Raw genomic sequence first — 20,106 nt, 5'->3', positions numbered from 1 at the left:
AAAGCTTTCTCATGAGTTGCTTTTTTCTTAAACAGACTAGAGAGGTAGGCTGAACACAGTGGTGTGCTGGTAAATTTTTAACAACAGGCTCTCTCCCCGGTCCACCTCGGCGCCCCCTCATCCACCACTGCGCCCCCCCCCAAAAATTGCAGAGCTGGCTATACCCGGGGGGGGGGGGGGGGCGGCCAACACATTACTCTCTCCAGGAAAAAAAATTAAATGATCCCAGGTTCCAATCTAATTCATGTTTAATATGGGATAAAATGCCATAAATAAGTAAATAAATATAAACTTTTAACGTTCAGAACCTGATTCTCAAAGTGGACATATTCCAAACACTATAATGAAAATAAAATTATTTTTTCTACCTTTGTTGTCTGGTGACTTTGTTTCTCTGATCATGCTGGTCCAGTATCTGATTCTGCTGCTCTCTATCTGTTCCCTTGATTCCGTTTCCAGGGCTTCCTTTCCATTTATTTCTTTTATTTCCTCCTTTCTTCTTCATTTCTGGTCCTCCGCAGACTTGACTGTACAGTGGATCCAGCTTCTGCCTATTTTCTCCATCCATGTGCAGTTTCTCTCACTTCCTTTTCCCTCATCTAATCTCCTTCCTCTATCTTCTCTCCATGTCCAGCATTTATTCTCTCTTCCTTCCCTCCCCTCCATCCATATCCAGAATTTCTCTTGCTCTCCCCTCCATCCATGTCCTGAAACTCTCCTCTCTCCCCTGCCCCCCTCTACCCATCCATGCCCAGCAAGTCTCTCCCCTGCCCCCCTCTACCCACCCATGCCCAGGAGGTCTCTCCCTTGCTCCCCTCTACCCATTCATGCCCAGCAAGTCTCTCCCTGCCCCCCTACCCATCCATGCCCAGCAGGTCTCTCCCCTGCCCCCCTCTACCCACCCATGCCCAGCAAGTCTCTCCCCTGCCCCCCTCTACCCACCCATGCTCAGCAAGTTTCTCTCCTGCCCCCCTCTACCCATTCATGCCCAGCAAGTCTCTCCCCTGCCCCCCCTACCAATCCATGCTCAGTAGGTCTCTCCCCTGCCCCCCTCTACCCATCCATGCCCAGCAAGTCTCTCCCCTGCTCCCCTCTACCCACCCATGCCCAGCAAGTCTCTCCCCTGCCCCCCTCTACCCACCCATGCCCAGCAAGTCTCTCCCCTGCCCCCCTCTACCCATCCATGCAATTCTCTTCCCTGCCCCCTCTACCCATCCATACCCAGCGATTCTCCTCCCTCCCTCCCCTGCCCTTCCCTCCCACTCCCAAGCATGTCCAACGATGTCCTTCGCCCCCACCCTCCCCTCCCATCCGTCTTTTTTTAATTACCTCCGTCGAAGCGCACGCTATTTAAAGCCCTGCTGCGTGCTGGCCGTCTCCAGGCTTCCCCTGCTTGCTTCGGATGATGTTCGTGCCTCAGGAAATTACGTCAGAATGAAGGCGGGACTAAGGCACGAACATCATCCGAAGCAAGCAGGGGAAGCCTGGAGACGGCCAGCACGCAGCAGGACTTTAAATAGCGCGCGGTTAGATGGAGGTAATTAAAAAAAAGACCGGATGGGAGCGGGAGGGGAGGGTGGGGGCGAAGGACATCGTTGGACATGCTTCGGAGCGGCAGGGGAGGTAAGCATGGCCTGTGATGGCGCCCTCCTGCCATGCTTACCTCCCGCAATGGAGCCGGCTCGCCCCCAACAACAACTGGCTCGCAAGAGCTGTCAAAATTTAACAAGCGGCTCTTGCGAGCCAGACAGAGCCGGCTCCAGCACACCACTGGCTGCACGGTTGAAAAAGTAACAGGTTGGAGAAAGCAAGGGAAAGGTTAAAAGGAAGACCAGAAGAAGGTTTCAAAGGAAGGGATAATGTACAGAAAAGAAGAAAGACTAAGGGCCCCTTTTACAAAGGCACGCTAGCGTTTTTAGTGTGTGCTAAAAATAAGCATGCGCTAAACGCTAGAGACGCCAATATATTCCTATGGGCATCTCTAGCGTTTAGCATGTGCCAATCATTAACTCACGCTAAAAACGCTAGGGAGTCTTTGTAAAAGACCCCCTAATTTGTCAAATTCACATCTTTTTTATTATTTTTTTTTTTTAAGTAAAATAACAAAAATGTTTCATCAGATAAATATATTAAATGCTCAAATTAATATAACTATTAAAACAATTATGGAAAAAAACAATACTAAAATACTAAAAAAAAATTAAAAAAAAAAAGGAAGGGAGATTCTATACAGAGACATAATAAACTGGTAGTTTTCTGTGAATATCAAGATATAAGACACTGGTTGCTTTGAGCCTTTATACATCCATATATAGAGGAGGAGATTCTATATTTATGGCACCTAAAAAAAATTGGCACTGAAATCAGTTCTAAGCATTACAGAGTACGCTTAGTTCATATTTCAGCTCCCAAATCTATGTGCATCCATTTAGGCAAACTAGGCCATATTCTATAATTAGGCTGCTAAATTTTAAAACTGCAAAAAGGTGGGAAAATGTGGGGCACAAATGCAACAAACAAACAAAACAAGTAAAACGCCAACAAAATGCCCACTTCTCTGCCTATAACCACGCTCCTTTTTGCCTGCACATTATAAATTCAGTGACATCGTTACGCTTTGTTATAGAATCCGCGCTGATTTCAGCGTGGATCTCTAGGCACACTATATAGAATCCAGGGGAGAATGTCAACCAGGGACGTAGTTAGGTGGGGCACGGGGGCATGGGCCCCCACAGATTAAGCCCTGGCCCCCTCTACGTTTGACACCCCACCCCCCCCGCCGACAGGTACCTTGGCTGGCGGGGGACCCCAACTCCCGCCAGCCGAAGTCTTCTTTAGTGCCGATCAACTCCGGTGCCTTCGCTGATAATCTGTTTCTGACTCCTGACGTCCTGCATGCATGTCCTGCACGGGGCTACATACAGGACGTGCACGCAGGACGTCAGGAGTTAGAAACAGATCATCAGCGAAGGCGCCGGAGTCGGCCAGTGCTGAAGAAGACTTCGGCTGGAGGGGGTTGGGGACCCCCGCCGGCCAAGGTACCTGGCGGTGATGGGGAGGGTCAGCGACTGGGGGAGGCAGGCTAAACTGTGCCCCCACCTCGGGCTCTGGACCCCCCCTGATGTCCAATGTGATTACAATTGTTTTAAATATGTATCCAAAGGTTTCCATGTCTGAAGAATGGCCTGTCAGACCCCCTAAGTTGTGAGAGTGAGAGACAAAAGTTCCCTCCCACCCAAAAAGAAAAACTGAATGCAAACTAAGGACTCCTTTTACAAAGTGACGCTACCAATTATCATGTCTGAATGTGAAGAAGCCCGTGGGAATTCAATGTGCTTCTTCGCGTCCAGCGCACAGCTAATCGGTACTGCCACTTTCTAAAACGAACCCAAAGACAAATAAGAAAGGGAAAGGGAAATGTGATTTGATATACTGCCTTTCTGTGGTTTTTGCAGTTACATTCAAAGCGGTTTACATAGTATATACAGGTACTTATTTGTACCAGGGGCAATGGAGGGTTAAGTGACTTGCCCGGAGTCAGAAAGACCTGCAGTAGGAATTTAACCCAGTTCCCCAGGATCAAAGTACGCTGCCCTAACCACTAGCCTACTCCTCCTAACATTAAAAGGAAGAGTAGAAATAGCTAGAGACAAAAAAAAGGTTAGAACAGTATTTAACTGTGTGCTATTTTGTGTATTATTTTTTACTTGCAGGTTTGTTAGGATTTCTATTGTCTTACGTAAAAGGCATTAAATGAAGGGATTCAAAAACCTGCCAACATACCATTTTCACTAGACCATCAAAAAAGCAACAACCTTCTGCAAAGCACCATAATCAAATGACGTTAAATCCAGTCTCTGAACAGCATCAAAAATGGTTCCCCACCATACAACTTGCAGATCATCTACCCTCAGAGCACTCAGGATGACTGGCGCACAAATCCAGGCTTCCTGGAGTTGGAATCATCCAATACCAATGCCAGAATATCAGAAAAAATAAATATTGAGTAAAGTGGTGTGGTAGTCATATTAATCCACTTTTAAAGGTAATAAACAGAAATAAAACATAAGTACATAAGTACATTCAGCCTGCAAAGAGGTGAGATAATGTGGGATACAAATGCAATAAATAAAATAAATAAAAATAATAAATGTCACACTGGGAAAAGACCAAGGGTCTATCGAGCCCAGCATCCTGTCCACGACTGCAGCCAATCCAGGCCAAGGGCACCTGGCAAGCTTCCCAAACATACAAACATTCTATTCATGTTATTCCTGGAATTGTGGATTTTTCCCAAAGTCCATTTAGTTGTGGTTTATGGACTTGTCCTTTAGGAAACCGTCTAACCCCTTTTTAAACTCTGCCAAGCTAACCGCCTTCACCACGTTCTCTGGCAACAAATTCCAGAGTTTAATTATGCGTTGGGTGAAGAAACATTTTCTCCGATTTGTTTTAAATTTACTACACTGTAGTTTCATCGCATGCCCCCAAGTCCTAGTATTTTTGGAAAGCTGTGAACAGACGCTTCACATCCACCTGTTCCACTCCACTCATTATTTTATATACCTCTATCATGTCTCCCCTCAGCCGTCTCTTCTCCAAGCTGAAAAGCCCTAGCCTCCTTAGTCTTTCTTCATAGGGAAGTCGTCCCATCCCCGCTATCATTTTACTCGCCCTTCGCTGCACCTTTTCCAATTCTACTATATCTTTCTTGAGATGTGGCGACCAGATTTGAACGCAATACTCAAAGTGCAGTCGCACCATGGAGCGATACAACGGCATTATAACATCCTCACACCTGTTTTCCATACTTTTCCTAATAATACCCAACATTCTACAATAAAGATGATACCTTTTTTATTGGACTAACCTAATACTAACCAAAAAATGTGTTATTAGTCCAATAAAAAAGGTATCATCTTTATCTTCTTTTCTCTGGTTGTATTTATTACCAGGGAAAAAAAAGACCATATTTCAAAGAAAGCAAACATTCTGCAAAAATCCCTCAACGTATAGGGGCCCTTTTACTAAGGTGCCTACATGAGTTCAATGCGTGTCAAACTGGAACTACCGTCCAGCTACCGTGTGCCGTGCGGAACGCTAGGCGTGATATACAGAATCCAGCAGATGGTGGCTAATCGGCGATATAGCCAGTTAGCCGCAAATATTCATGGCATCACTGGCTAAATTTGGCGGCCATACTGGGACGCCCACATAGCAAGCCTATCCTTAGCTGCTATAAACTTAGGGGTCCTTTTACTAAGTCGTGGTAGGCTCTCTACGCACGTGCACCACGTGCCAAAATGAGACTACCGCCAGGCAAGCGCGCCCTCCTAGCGGTAATTTCAGATTTGGCATGCGTCCATAACGCCTGGATGAATCATTTATTTCCTCCTACACGCACCAGTTTCAGCGGTAATCAGCACTTGGCGCTTGCCAACCGGTCACCACGCGTGTAGCGTGTGAGCCTTTACTGCTATATCAATGGGTGGTGTTAAGGGCTCAGGCCAGTTTTGGGCACATGCTGGTTTCATTTTTACCACAGGCCCTTTCCCATCCCATTAAAAAAAAAAAAAACTTTTTGATAGATTCGGTAAAAACTGGCCCGGCGCACACCCAATACACATACCTACACTACTGCAGGCCACTTTTTACCGCAGCTTAGTAAAAGGACCCCTAACCAGTCAGCGTTGAATGTTGGCTTGGCTGGTTAAATTTCAACTGGCCAAAAATAAACCAGATATTCAATGCCAGTCACTAGAAACAGCCTGGCATTTAATATCCAGGCTCACTGCCGACCGCGGGAGTTATCGGCCCCTATGTGCTTTGAAAATGAGCCTCTTAATATTTTAAGCTACAAATGCCACCCAAAAAACGAACAATATTCTATGCCCTTCATAGTCTCAAAAGTAATAATGCCATAGAACTCATAGTAGTTAATAAACTCTGACCAAATAAATTAAACATCTTTCATGATAATTTACATTTACAGTACACACCTAGACATTGTATATTGTATATTTCAGTTATCAAAGACGTTGTAAAATATTTCTGTCGATGTCTCAAGGGCTCAAGGTGTAATAACTTCTACCTTTCACATCAATGACAGGACTTAATGTAGAAATACCTGTCATTTTCCCTGTAGACAGACCCTCACAAGTAAAACATCATTCTCACAGCTGAGATGCTGAATAGAGTAAGGCTGCCAACAGGATCCAGATTCACAGGGTCTTGTAGTTTTGATTTCCCCTTTGAAGTCCCTAAGAAATGCAAGACTACACGTCCCACCATGCACTGGGGTAAACCCTGGACTGGGTCAACCTTATCCTGCAAATCTGGATCCAGTTGGCAGCCTTAGACTAGAGCTCTGCAAATATTTATATAAATTACCCTTAAAAAATAAAACTACCTATTTGTAGTTTCTGTATACTTTATTTACTTATTTATGACATTATATCCCACATTATCCCAAAAAGTACAATACAGTTTACTAATAGCATACATAGTAATAATACAATACACAAACTTCAGTACTATTGAATAACAAGATCAAGGTTCCAAGCATGCCCAAGAGCTAACAATTACAAGTGTGAGTAAGGGATTCACTAAATAAAAATACTTTCAACAGCTTATGAAATAGGAGGTAATCGGTAATGTATCTTAATGAATTAGGCAGAGAATTCCATATCTTCGTACCTTGATAGGTAAAGCCTGAATTATGAATAGATTTATAATGAAGCTTCTTACAACTTGGGTAATGAAGGATGAGATATTCCCTAGATGTAGGAAAAGCATTTCCTAAGGCAGTTCTATCAGGTTTTGCTTGTAGCAAGGTAATAAGCCATACAAAATTTGATAACAAGTACACAGGGTGTAAAGGTAATCCAATTATTTATTGGAAGACAATGTAATTTAAACAGGAGAGGAGTTGATTTGCATAACGAGGAACTCTACAAACAAGACAGGCAGCGATGTTCTGCAACAATTGAAGTTTCTTGACTAAAGAGTACTTTAAACCTGAGTAAATGGCATTACAATAGTCAAACAGAGAGTGTTTGGACCAAAGAACGGAGGATTGAATTCGGAAAGAAAGGTCTCAATCGCTTCAGCCTCCACAATGTATTAAAGACCTTAGACACCTGAGGTTCAAATGACAGACAATCCTGACTAATCCCTATCACCCTATGGCTATAGGAACTTCACTATAGATAATGACTTACCCATTAGTTACCACTATGAAAGTCTAGGTGTATTACACCAAAGACTTCATAGTGGTAACTAACGGGTAAGTCATTATCTATAGTGAAGTTCCTAATAGCCATAGGGTGATAAGGTTAGTCAGGGTTAGCAACTTGGTTTTGTCTTTGTTAAGTTTAATTTAAAATCTGCAGCCTAGAATTCCACCGATCCAAACCAGATTTGATATAAGATTTCAACTATATCGTTTATAAATGGGATGTAAATGGTAACATCCTTGGCATACATAAAGGTATTAAAACCTCTGGATTCCAGTAAATCACCAAGTGGTGCCATCATTAAATTGAACAAAATGGGGGGAAGAGGGGAGCCTTGGGGAACACCACAAACAGAGGCCCAAGGTGTAGACATAAGACCAATCTGCTACATTTCAGAAAACCATTAAACCTTTGCAGGACTATGCCACAGGAGCCAAAATGATCAAACCTTAGTAAAATACAATGGTCAACAGTATCAAAAGCGCTAGACTTATCAAACTGTAGAATTAAAATTTTGCTACCTAAGCTCAGTTCTTTCTTAAAAATGGCTATCAAGGTGGTTAAGACCATCTCTGTACTATATCCAGGTCTGAACACAGATTGAGAACTATGAAGAACAGAATGTGAATGAAGATATTTCATAAGTTGAGATGACACCAATCCTTCCATCATCTTTACTAACAAAGGTATAGAGGCCACCGGCCTATAATGAATACTTGACTCCTACTAGACAAGGGGTTCTTTGGAATAGAAGTAAGAATTATTCTGCCTTTGTCTTTAGAGAATAAACCTTGAGATAGCATAAAAGAGAGATTTAACACAAGATAACGAATGAATAAATCTGGTGCTGACGTCAGTAGATAACTGGGGCAAGGGTCCAATAAACAATGTGAAAACGAATATTTAGAAAGAATTTGACTGAATTTAATAATGGTAGTGAAAAGGAGGACTATACCCTATCTGCTTGTAGGCACGTTGATTTATTAAGTAGGCTAGGACAATCATCCATGGCCACACCCTTTCAACTAAGCGACTTAGAATTATGCACAACACGTTACAGAATATGCTTAGCGAGTTCTGTGCGTAAACCTTAATGACAATTAGTACTTATAATTGTTTAACATTCAATTAACATCACTGATTAGCTAGTTAACCAATTAAGTTACGCACATTGTAATAGAATATGCTTCGATTTCCATGTGGAAAATAAGGCGCCATATATAGAATCCTAGGGAAAATGTATTATAGATTTATGCTTCCCTTCCCCCACCAACGTTAAACTGACTCACTTCCTCCAACAAAACATTCTTGTGCACTATCAGCACCCCACTCCCCACTGCTTCCTCAGCTTCCTACTATTTCGCCTCTTTACTTACTTGCTCTAGGTTATGGAATGAAAAGATCCTGCTGAACAATGCAAGCAAAGCGGAACACAAATGCACAAACATACACAATGTTATTCAGATCAATAAGCAAAAAAAAAAAAAAGTACTAGGAGCTTTCAAAAGTGGGACAAGTCCTTTAATTGCATAACTCTTGTACAAATCACTTAATGGTACTTGCTATGGAATATCTTTCTAATAATCTTTATGTATAGCAAGCTCTCTCTTTATCAGAGGAAAAAGACTTCAGATTCTTGCAAACGCCCTTATCAGTGTTACTTTGAATTGCAAGCTGCTACCTTTCCTATGCAGATCAATGCCTGCTGTAATTAGGATCAGGTGCAGAATTGTCATTAGTCTGAAACAACCTCACTGAAGGGCACATGTAGCGATTGAGGATACAACTCCTGAGGAAGCTATAGAGAAATAGAGGCTCTCTGTTGAGTGTGTACCCGATGAAGCTTTTCTACAGCCCAGATAAGTGTTGCATTAATAAAATCAAATTAAATAGAACGTGTATACAGAAACAAGGTAGTGCACTAAGAAACATAACGGTGCACAAGAAGAAATTTGTATACTAATATAGCAATATACAATAAAAAAAAAAAAAAGAGGAGGTTGTTTCAGACTAATGACGATTCTGCACCTGATCCTAATTACAGCAGGCATTGCTCTGCATAGGAAAGGTAGCAGCTTGCAATTCAAAGTAACACCGATAAGGGCATTTGCAAGAATCTGAAGTCTTTTTCCTCCGATAAAGAGAGGAAAGCTTGCTATACATAAAGATTATTAGAAAGATAAATCTTGTACACCAATCTTTCATCATTGACCCGACACAGGCCGTGTTTTCGGAGCACCAGCACCTGCATTAGTGGGGGGGGGGGGTGGGGGGGGGGGGTCATTCAATCTTCAATTGTTGAGTGCGTAAAATCTTCCTAAAAGCTGAAATGCACAACAAACGGGACCTCGTCACTCAGGATAAAAGCAAATATTCTTCTTACTCCCTACGCTGGAAGCAAAACGGTTCCTTCTTACTTCGAGCAGAGATTAAACAAAAGATTGGTGTGCAAGATTTATGCAATTAAAAGGACTTGTCCTGCTTTTGAAGGCTCCTAGTAACTTTTTTTATTGGACTTTGTTCTGTACCTTGACCCGCTCTGTGTTGTTATTCAGATCAATAGGAACATAGGGGCCATTTTACCAAGCCACGCTAAAAAATTATCTGTTCTATTTTGAGTACGTGGGTTTTGCGCACAGAGGCCACTTTTAGCATAGCTGAAAAATGGCAGCAATTCATTTTTTCCCCATTAATGGCCATGTGCTAATTTCCCCATTAGCGCGGAGAGCCATGGCTGCAATTTCTTTTTCCCCCATTAACGACTAAATGCTAATTTCTCTATTTTTAGGCAGTAGGGGCTCGCACACAAATCTTATGTACCTGAATGTAACTCACCTTGAGCTACTACTGAAAAAGGTGTGAGCAAATCTAAATAAATACATCAATATTGAAGATTCTACATGGAATGTTGCTGAGTGGAGGAGTGGCCTAGTGGTTAGAGCAGTGGTCTTGCAATCCAGAGGTGGCAGGTTCAAATCTCACTGCTCCTTGTGATCTTGGGCAAGTCACTACCTCCATTGCCTCAGGGTACAAACTTAGATTGTGAGCCCTCCTGGGACAGAGAAATATCCAGAGAACCTGAATATAACTCACCTTGAGCTACTACTGAAAAAGGTGTGAGCAAAATCTAAATAAATAAAATAAATATTGAAGATTCTACATGGAATGTTGCTGAGTGGAGGAGTGGCCTAGTGGTTAGAGCACTGGTCTTGCAATCCAGAGGTGGCAGGTTCAAATCTCACTGCTCCTTGTGATCTTGGGCAAGTCACTTAACCTCCATTGCCTCAGGTACAAAAATTAGATTGTGAGCCCTGGGACAGGAGAAATATCCAGTGTACCTGAATGTAACTCACCTCGAACTACTACTGAAAAAGGTGTAAGCAAAATCTAAATAAAATAAAATAATTGGGCAGCGTGCAACAATTTATCCACACTACCCAATTTAGTGCAAGGATGCCTACTCTCCACCTCAAAACATACCCCCCGCACTCCAAAACAATTGTATATTTTTTAGCGCAGATTGGTGTGCCAATCCCAGAACTACCGCGGGACGCCTGAGTGCATCCCATGGTAATGTCCTTTTTTCCTGTGCGGTAAATATGCATTAGTGCTTACCGCCATTTATTAAAAGAGCCTCAGTCTGCTAACAAAGGATCATGTGTTTCTGCAGGGAGGGGCTGCGCTATTCTGCTTATATTTTTAATGCCTACTGAAAATAGTCAAATGTCTGAACCTCTTTATTATAGAAACATGACAGCAGATAAAGGCATATGGCCCATCCAGTCTGCCCATCCTCTGTAACCCCTAACTCTTCCTTTTCCTAGGCGATTCCACAAGCTTATCACATGCCTTCTTAAATTCTGACAGTCCTCAACTCTACAACCTCCACCGGGAGGCCATTCCACGCCTCCACCACCCTTTCCATGAAATAATCGTTCTTAGATTATTCCTAAGCCTATACCCTCTTAACTTCATTGTATGCCCCTCGTTCCAGAGCTCTCCTTCAGTTGAAAAAGGCTCACTTCCTTTACATTAATGCCCTTGAGAAAATTAAACATCTCTATCATGTCTCCTCTCTTCCAGCGTATACATGTTGAGGTTCATAAGCCTGTCCCTATATTTTTTGTTTTCAAAGACCACTTACTAATTTTGTAGCCGCCATCTGGACTAACTTCATCCTGTTTATATCTTTCCATAGGTGCAGTCTCCCAGAACTGCACACAGTATTCTAAATAGGGCCTCACCAGAGACTTATACAATGGCAGTATCACCTCCTTTTTCCTGCTGGTCTTCCCTCTTTCTATGCACCCAAGCATCCTTCTGGCTTGAACATCGCTTTTTCTACCTGTTGGAAGCTTTAAGGTCATCAGACACAATCACCCCCAACGTGACTTTTTTTGTCATCAAATTCCAAAAACACACACGAATTTCAAACAAATCAGAACAAAGAATTTCAGTGAAAGTACAAAGAATTCCACCATGATAGACTGGGTTTCTAATAAACCAGGCTCCTTTGTGTCTGAACAATTGAAAATGTAGTTTTCCAGTATGGTGCAATGGCTAGTCAGCAGCGCTGCCTCAAATGCAAACATACGCTTGATTTAAACTCACTTCTGCTCTAGGTCAGGCAGTAAATTCTAGAGAAGTAAATTTACTGCCGGGATCAGTTATGCCAGGATTAACTAATGTTAGAGTCACTATGGGGTCTTTTACTAAAGCTTAGCTGGAGTTTTATCTGCAGCAGGGGCCCATGTTATTCCTATGGGCCCAGCTGCAGATAACGCCAGCTAAGCTTTAGTAAAAGACCCCCTATATGTGAATCAAATCCTACAACAAAGAAAAGTAAAGTTATACAAACTGATATTATTACACAATCCTGCAGCGAACTCCACGTCAAGCAATGCCATAAGGACTAAAAAAAAAATAACTGAATTCTAAAACACTTAATACAAAAGTAGTTATGTTTGTGTACAATAAGCTTTTTCTTTTTGCTAGACACAGAGTTTATTTATTTATTACATTTGTACCCCGCGCTTTCCCACATATGGCAGGCTCATGCAGCTTACATAGTAGCAATAAAAAGAATTACAAAGTTGTAAGAAGAATATAGTTTGTAGTGAATGCAAAGTTAATGGATAAGTAATTGAACAGAGGAGGAATTGGGACGCAGAGAAATTGAGCGTTGGGAGGTAGGTGTAGGAAGTTGGAAAGGAAGGGATAAGGGTAGCAAAAAGGATAATGGGAACTATGCTTCTACCCAAATGGCAAAATGGTGAACGCAAAATTAATGGGGTTAATGGATAAATACATTGAACACAGGAGAATTGGGAGCAGAGAACTTAAGCATTGGGAGGTAGGTGTAAGATGGAAAGGAAGAAATAAGGGTAGCAAAAAGGATAATGGGAACTATGCTTCTAACCAAATGGCAAAATGGAATAAATGCCCAGAGAAGAGTACCTCCAAGTGGTGGTGGGGATTCCTGCCTTAAAGAGTCTGTTAACTAAGCTGTTAGGCACTAATGCATGCCAAATGCAGCAAAACGACCTAATGCAGGATAGCTAAAGCATTCTACATTAGTTTTATTTGTGCATGCTATGACCTAGATTCTATACATGGAGCCTAAAAAATCTGTTGCGGTAAAGATTTCCACCGAAGTGTGTTTTTATAAGCAGCACCTAGATTTAGGAATGGCATACAGAATACGCTTAGGTGGAAATCTTAGCGCCTAAAACAACGCTGGCCTAAATCCTGTGCGGTAAACTTACGCACGCTGGGCCATATTCTATAACATGCGTGTGTAAATTTAGGGATGTCCACGAAACACCCATTTTCCCATAGCCACATTAGAATTTAGGCGCAATTCATTATAGAATACGCTTAGCGAGTTGTGTGTGTGTAAATTCTAATCATTGCCAATTAGTGCTCATTAGTGCTTGTTAAGTGCGGTATCAATGCTGATTAGCTTGTTAATTTACGTGCCTAATTATAAATACACCTAGATTTCTGCATGGATCCCTAGGCGGCACTATATAGAATCCAGGAGCATGAGCATTGGAAATTATTGTATGGGTAAGTTATTTTGAGGGGGTGTGTCAGGGGCAGAGCGTGAACAACATTAAATTTTAAAGAGCAAAAGGGGCAGAACTGTGAGCATTCCTGCACTAACCAGTTAGCTCATTGTATATTAACGTGTGATTACTGGATAGTGCATGGTTAACACAGGAGTCCTTACTGCCTCCAAAATAAGTGGCACTATGTAAGTCCCATGGTAATTTTTGTAAAAAAAATATGCGCCATAATTGGCCATAAATTTAAAAAAAGGAAAACAGCCTTTTGTTCATGGCCATGGAAAAAATGCGAGAGATCTGCATACGACCTACATGTTAAACCTTATTGACCTACCACCCAGGAAATGCTAAAAGATCGGCACGCACATTCCTAAATCTTCACTTCCCCAGCTGTAAAGGTCTAAAATAAAGATTAATACATACACATCCAGTTTTTCATAATTGAGTTCACAAATGGGAATGCTCACCATTGGACCTGAAAATAATTCACCAACCTAATTAACTTCTGTAAAGCACTGAAGACAAATCTCTTTAATATGAACATACCATAATGACCAATAATTGGACTGTAATTCACATCATTTACTAACAATCGGATTACTTTCTCCTATATCGTACTGTTTAATTTTAGTATGCCATCCATGTTCAATATGTGACACCATTTGTATATTTTCCCTTTTTTATCCGACTGTTCTTTAGCATTCATGTTCTATATATATTACCAATTGTATATGTATTCTGAAAATGACATAAGTCATGACAGAAAATTGTAAGCCACATTGAACCTGCAAATAAGGTGGGGAAATGTGGGATACAAATGCAACAAATAAATAAATAAATAAATACAGTGGAGGCAAGTGCATGCAAATCTCTCTCATAAATATTTATTGTGGATATCCTGAAACCTGACTGGTTGGGGTGCCTCCAGGACCGGGTTTGGGAACCACCTAAGGCCATTTCTTACAGCAGCTTAGTAAAAGGATCCTAAATGTCTTATACCTTTAAAAACCTACAATGGAAAGATGTTACCCAACTGCAATCTGTCATTTCTTTTGCAATATCCCTTAAATCAGAAGGTTTGGTAGCCGGTTTGGTGTAATTTACACTAAATGAAAATTAATTATACCCAAAAGTAAAATATATGTGCTAGAGGAAAAGGACGCCGCATTAGTTCACAGCATATTAAATAAACAGAGGTAGGAAATAGTGACTGATAAAGAAAACTGCGAGACTGTAGTGACGCTGATAATAAAACATTCTGCCTAACACATTTTCCATATTTCAGCGGCGAGCACATTTAAAGAGGTATAATGCATTTCTTCAGTCATAACTGTAACAGAATCCTGTAAACTTTTCCATGTGTGTTACGCACTGGATCACAGGGCACAAGACCACCCTGATGCTACCATATACTGTGCACAAGGAAACTCAAGCCTCAGCTTGCAGGAAGGGATGGAATGTATGGCACAGAACCATATTCAAATCAGTATCCTGTTTATCTGCAGCACAGTGAATTGTAAGACCTTCAAATCCCAGGAGTGCATGTTTGAAATCTTCTAAATTCAAAATAAATTCTCCTAATAAATACCTCAAACAGGATATTCACATTCTTTTCAACAGATGAATGCCGCTGACAACCTATTAATGAACTACGAATTGAACAAAATGTTTCAGATTATCATCCGAACAGAATTAAATCCAGCAGGACACAACTATTTTGCATTAGCAGGTCTAAAATGATTGTCCCTTTAAAAATCCACAACGGCCAGAAGACACTTTTACCCATATACTTTACAACCAAATGAAAAGTTTAGGGATTAAAACTGTACAAAGGCAGGCACAGGGATTTCAAAATGAACTGTCCCCAATGTGTTCCAACTTCCCTGAGATTTCAACTGGCCTGTTTCCTTAGGAAAATATAAAAAGGTATTTCAGAAGTTGGGCCATTGAGGGCACATAAAAAGTGTAAAGTGGTGGGGGTGGGGGACCATGGAATTGTCTACTATCAGTTGCAGAAAATTTGCATGAAACCGGATGAATGGTTCAGATTGGAAGATGGAGGAATCAAAACATCAATAGGGTGATCTTCGAAAGCAAGTTTTCATGTAGCAAATTAAGCTAAAAGCAGAAAAAGGATAACATTCTACACCAGGGATCTTATGTATTTACTAGTAAAAAAAAAGGCCCGTTCTGCCGCTGATGAAACAGGCCCTAGCTGGCACCGGACTCCCTTCCCCTCCCCTTACGCTTGTCTCCTGTGGTGGTCTAGAGGTACCTGTTCGGTCGGGGCAGGAAAGAAAGAGCCCCCTCTTTCCTGCCTGTAGCAGTGCTGCTAGCTTCCTGCTGCATCGTGTGGGAGTCCGGCTCTCGGCGTTTCAAAATGGCCGCCGAGAGTTGAAGTCTCGCGAGGCAGCGTTCAACTCTCGCGGCCATTTTCATTCGCCGCGAGCCGGACAGACACGATGCACGCTGGGCGATAGCAGCAGCGCTCCAGGCAGGAAAGCGAGGGTTTCCTCATTCCTGCCCGAGCGAAACAGGTACCGCTAGACCACCAGGGATAGTGGCGTAAGGGGATGGAGGTGACAGGGGGGAGGAGAAGGTGATGAGGAAGGAAGAGTGTGGTACTGGGTCGGGCCGGTACCTTGAACGGGGCGAGGCGATGTGGTGAAAGGGGCGGGGGTGATGGGCACGTCGGCGTTTGCGGCTGGGATTTGTTGGAAGGGGAGGAGTAGGGAAACGCTGTGCGTGTTTCCCTACTGCTCCCTGTGTGTTGATTTGCCTTGTTTTCGTGTTCTGCCCTCGACGTCATCACGTGTGACGTGAGGGCGGGGCATGCCGACATGGTGAGTGTTGTGGCTTCACCACCATGAACTTACCGAACCGGTGTGTGAGTGCCTGCAGTGACGTCAGTGTCCTCAGAACGTTGAGGGTGCGTTTTTTATAGTTAGATGTGTATTTTGAATACAGTAACAAACAATCAATCAGTTAACCAGAATCTTAAACAGCTTCTTAAGCAGCTCTTTCACCTCAAATCTCATTTTGCAGTTTCAGGAGTTCCAAAGTAATCTCTTGTAACCAGTACGTGGAAGAAGCAAAACTCTGAAAATATAATTCAGAAGCCGGAATTACACCACCAAATTCAAAGCCTTAAAACAAATCAAATCTTGTTTGGGGGGGGGGGGGGGGGGAAGTTACCAATGTGGGTTTTTGTTGAGTTATGTTAGAACAGGATCACATTTTATGCAATGAGACCATGTGTAAAATAGCCTGACTTAACAATAACCCATATTGATAACTTTTCTCCCTTAGACTAGTGTGGTTCAAGAACTGGACCTGAGAAATAGGGAAGCCAGGTTTCAAAGCCTGCTTCTTCTTCTGATGCTCCTGGTGACCTTGGTCAAATCACTTATCTCAACACTGCCTCAGGGACAAACGTATGGGCCGAAAGCACCACTACTAGCACCTGTGTTTGCTCCCGCCCGATGATCAGAGCTGGTGAGAATGTGTAACAACGCGCTTGCTGGCTCTGGAATGCTAATTGCATGTAATACATGCAAACAAGGGTCTCCCGCATTCTCTTCACGATCAGCGGACAACACGCCAAACAAGGGGTGCTGCTCCCACTGCAAACTCTATCGCCAGCTCCGAGCTGGCATTAGGGTTTGCCAGCAAAGGAGGAAAGGGGGAAATCCACTGAAGAGGTTTGACAGGTCCAGGATTTTCTTCTGCGACTTGTCAACCCTAAGCCTACCCCCCCCCCCCCAAACACAAGACTTGGAGGTCCCAGTGGATCTCCAGGCCCCCCCCCCCCCAAACCCCTGGTGGTCCAGTAGGACCACTAGCTTCCCCCCTCCCACATCAAACAAAAAAGCCCTGGTGGTCCAGTGGGACCGTTATCTAGCTAGCAAGCCCGCCTTCCCTCCCTCCCTCTTCTTCGGGCGCCTTCCCCAAAATGGCAGCAATGGCAGTATCCCACCCTGCCAGGTGTATCCTGGGATGTGCTAGGCGGAGCTTAACTTCCATATATGGTACTCAGTTAATGCAGGTTATTAATACAAGCTCCATTGTTCTCAATGAAACCTATTCCTAATTATGTAACTAACTCAAATTAATTAACACATTTTAAACTGATTAAGGAACATTAGTAAATAAGAGATGGGAACCACTTACAGTAACTGATCTTGATCTCAGATTTGAAAAAGTAAGTAATGACATCTAAAATTAAAATTCAACAAAAAGTATAAACACAAGGGCCACAGCTAATACTTAGCTGCAGAAGAAACAAATTTGCCATTTAACTTTGGTAAAACTAAGAGAACTTAAACTATTTCAAAAAACATAAGGTACATCATATTTATGGAAGGTTCAACATCTCTTGTACTTTTCCAAAAGGAATTCAATATTTTTTAGGAACTTTGGCGCTAACTGCGCCTTTGTTTCACAGGATTAATTTTTCCTTTGTTAAAGACTAGTTATATGAAACAGATCACTGTATTACTTGTGCACCATATATAGAACACATGTAGCCTAGGTCACTTGTACAAGCTAAAATACTGATTTTTTTTACACTTCCTGTCACCTTATATTCCCATTGCAAATTTGAGATCCATCCCTGTGTAAAAAGCACCAGAAACTGAGGAAGCCCAGGAGCAGAGATTGATTTGCCCCAATCTTTCTAAAGCAGTTTCTAGTGATCGCCACAAAATACATGGTTTTAATGGTGCATGCGTGACACTGTAAACCTGAGTCAAACTGTTGTCTTGCTTTCATTTTTTTAATCTCTTTGCAAAAAGGACCACAGGAAGTGATCTATTCTCATGAGGCATCTGAACTCTGGGTTTGGGGCACTAGTTTGAACTACACCCACAGAAAAAGGAGATTTGGGATTTTTCAACAGTAGCTCAAGGAGAGTTATATTCAGGTACATGGGTATTTCCCTATCCCCAGAGTGCTTACAATCTAAGGGGGATTCTTTTAGTCATGTTATGTGCCACAGGACCTATTTTATTCCTACAGGTACGGCTGCAGTAAAAGAGCACTTAAGTTGTACTTGAGGCCAAAAAGGAGAGTTAAAGTGACATCCAAGATCACAGGAACCGCAAGTAGGACTTGCTCCTTGGTTCTCCCAGACCACTTTCTAACCATCATCTGTAATTCACTACACACGCCCCCAGCAGTGTTGAAGTTTTAATTTTTGCATCCCAATGGGTGTCTCAGGCTTCCACTGACTTTTCCTCCAAGCAAGCTCAAAGCCACTATTATCTCCCGCCCCCCCCCCCCCAACAATTGCACAGCTTGTCCAGCACTCTGCACAAGCCCAGAGGACCTGCACCACGTCCGTCACTAGAGTTGTGAATGGAAAAAACAAGGAGGCAAACCGCAAGGGCACCCCGTGAATCAGTGCGGGGATTCCCCTGAGCCAAGAAGAACAAAGGAGGGGCCCGACCGCGGACTGTCCTTTAAATACGCTCGCGCGCACAGAGAGAGGCAGCAGCAGCTCCGCGGGTGCCACGCGCCGCGTTCAAACACTCGCCACCGTTGGTGGTGGTGGCGCGGGACGGTAGCTGCAACAGCTGTTCAGCACAACAACCCCCTCCCCCCCCGGGCGCTCCCCACACCACCGTACTCACCCAGGCTGCCGGCGAAACCGTCCATGTTGCCGTAGGCTGAGGTGGCCGCGTCCGAGGCCGGCCGCGAAGCTGAAGCCGCTTGTTTTTCTGCAAAGGGGGGAGGTTCTTTCATTCAGACCGCAGGGAGGGGGGGGGGCAAAGCGCTCCGCCGGGTACACACACACACACAGGAGACGCTGCGCCGCGGTGGTGCCGAATGTCCCTCTCTGAGAGGCGCGCGCGTCCTCTCTCTGCCGCCCTCGCGCCCGTAAACTGCCGGGCTTCTCCTCACGCGGACTCCTCGAGTCTCGCTCTCTCTCTGTCACACGAATCCGCCACTCACTGTGCCAAAAGCTTCCAAACAGCGCCGCGCGAGTGCTTTCGTTGCTTCCGACTCCGCCCCGACTTGGCAGCACGAAGTGTTCCCCTTCGCGGAAGGACGACGAGAGGGGTGCACGAGAGGAAAAGCTGTTGGGGAGGCCGATAGTCCAGCTCTGCTGAGTGCATGCTGGGCATTATAGTTCCACCGGAGTGGGGGGGGGGGGGGTGAGGTGAAAACTGCATGCCTGCCTTGTACTCCTTAGCGGTCCACCCTGACAACCGGCAAGAATTTTAGTGACTGCCAAATCTTATAGGAACGGGCATACACGTTTCAGCAAGGACGCAGAGCCGTCAATGCCCGGTTCCAGGAGAGGAGACTTTTTGGTCAGTCTTAGTTCACCCCAAAGGAGTTCAGTTACTGATTGATTCTGCCCACTGACAATAACGGCTTTCGTAGAAAAACTAGAAATAGCCCAACATCTCCTTCGGGGATCTGGGTAACTTGCAGGATGTGTTGTGCTGTCATTTATCGATCTGGTTACACACAATGACTTTAAAAAAATCATCTTTGTACTACTTTTCTGCACAATATGATGAAGCATATAAAACTATTAGATATAATAACAACTAGTGCCCTGCTGCAGCTCGTCCTCCTCTGCCGGGTTCCAATTGGATAATGGCTGCTGGGACCTCCTCCAGCAGTCTCGGCAGCTATTTGGATTGGAGCAGAGCAAGGGGCGGGGTTATTCCTGCCCCTGAAGAGACCAGTAGACCAACACAACAGAAGGTAACAACTGTACTGAAGAGCACTTGCCAAGCAAAGAACGGTGGATCAAAAAAAAAAAAACAAAAAAACCTCTGTCAGATGGTGTC

At 43.4% G+C, this 20,106-nt stretch overlaps 1 protein-coding gene across 3 annotated transcripts in view; it reads right to left on the bottom strand.

Annotated features, from left to right (window-relative positions):
* Window positions 1-19,092, bottom strand: part of EML4 (EMAP like 4) — a 391,221-nt gene extending 372,129 nt beyond the window's left edge. For all 3 annotated transcript variants that reach the window (XM_030195783.1, XM_030195785.1, XM_030195787.1), the window contains exon 1: window positions 18,934-19,092. In XM_030195783.1, coding sequence (XP_030051643.1) covers window positions 18,934-19,045 — 112 coding nt within the window. In that variant the 5' untranslated portion in view covers window positions 19,046-19,092. The remainder of the gene's footprint in view (window positions 1-18,933) is intronic.
* Window positions 19,093-20,106: the final 1,014 nt, after the last annotated feature.

The sequence above is a fragment of the Microcaecilia unicolor genome, chromosome 3, assembly GCF_901765095.1.
Source record: "Microcaecilia unicolor chromosome 3, aMicUni1.1, whole genome shotgun sequence".
Classification (NCBI taxonomy): Eukaryota; Metazoa; Chordata; class Amphibia; order Gymnophiona; family Siphonopidae; genus Microcaecilia; species Microcaecilia unicolor.
This window is presented reverse-complemented; position numbering and strand designations above follow the sequence as displayed.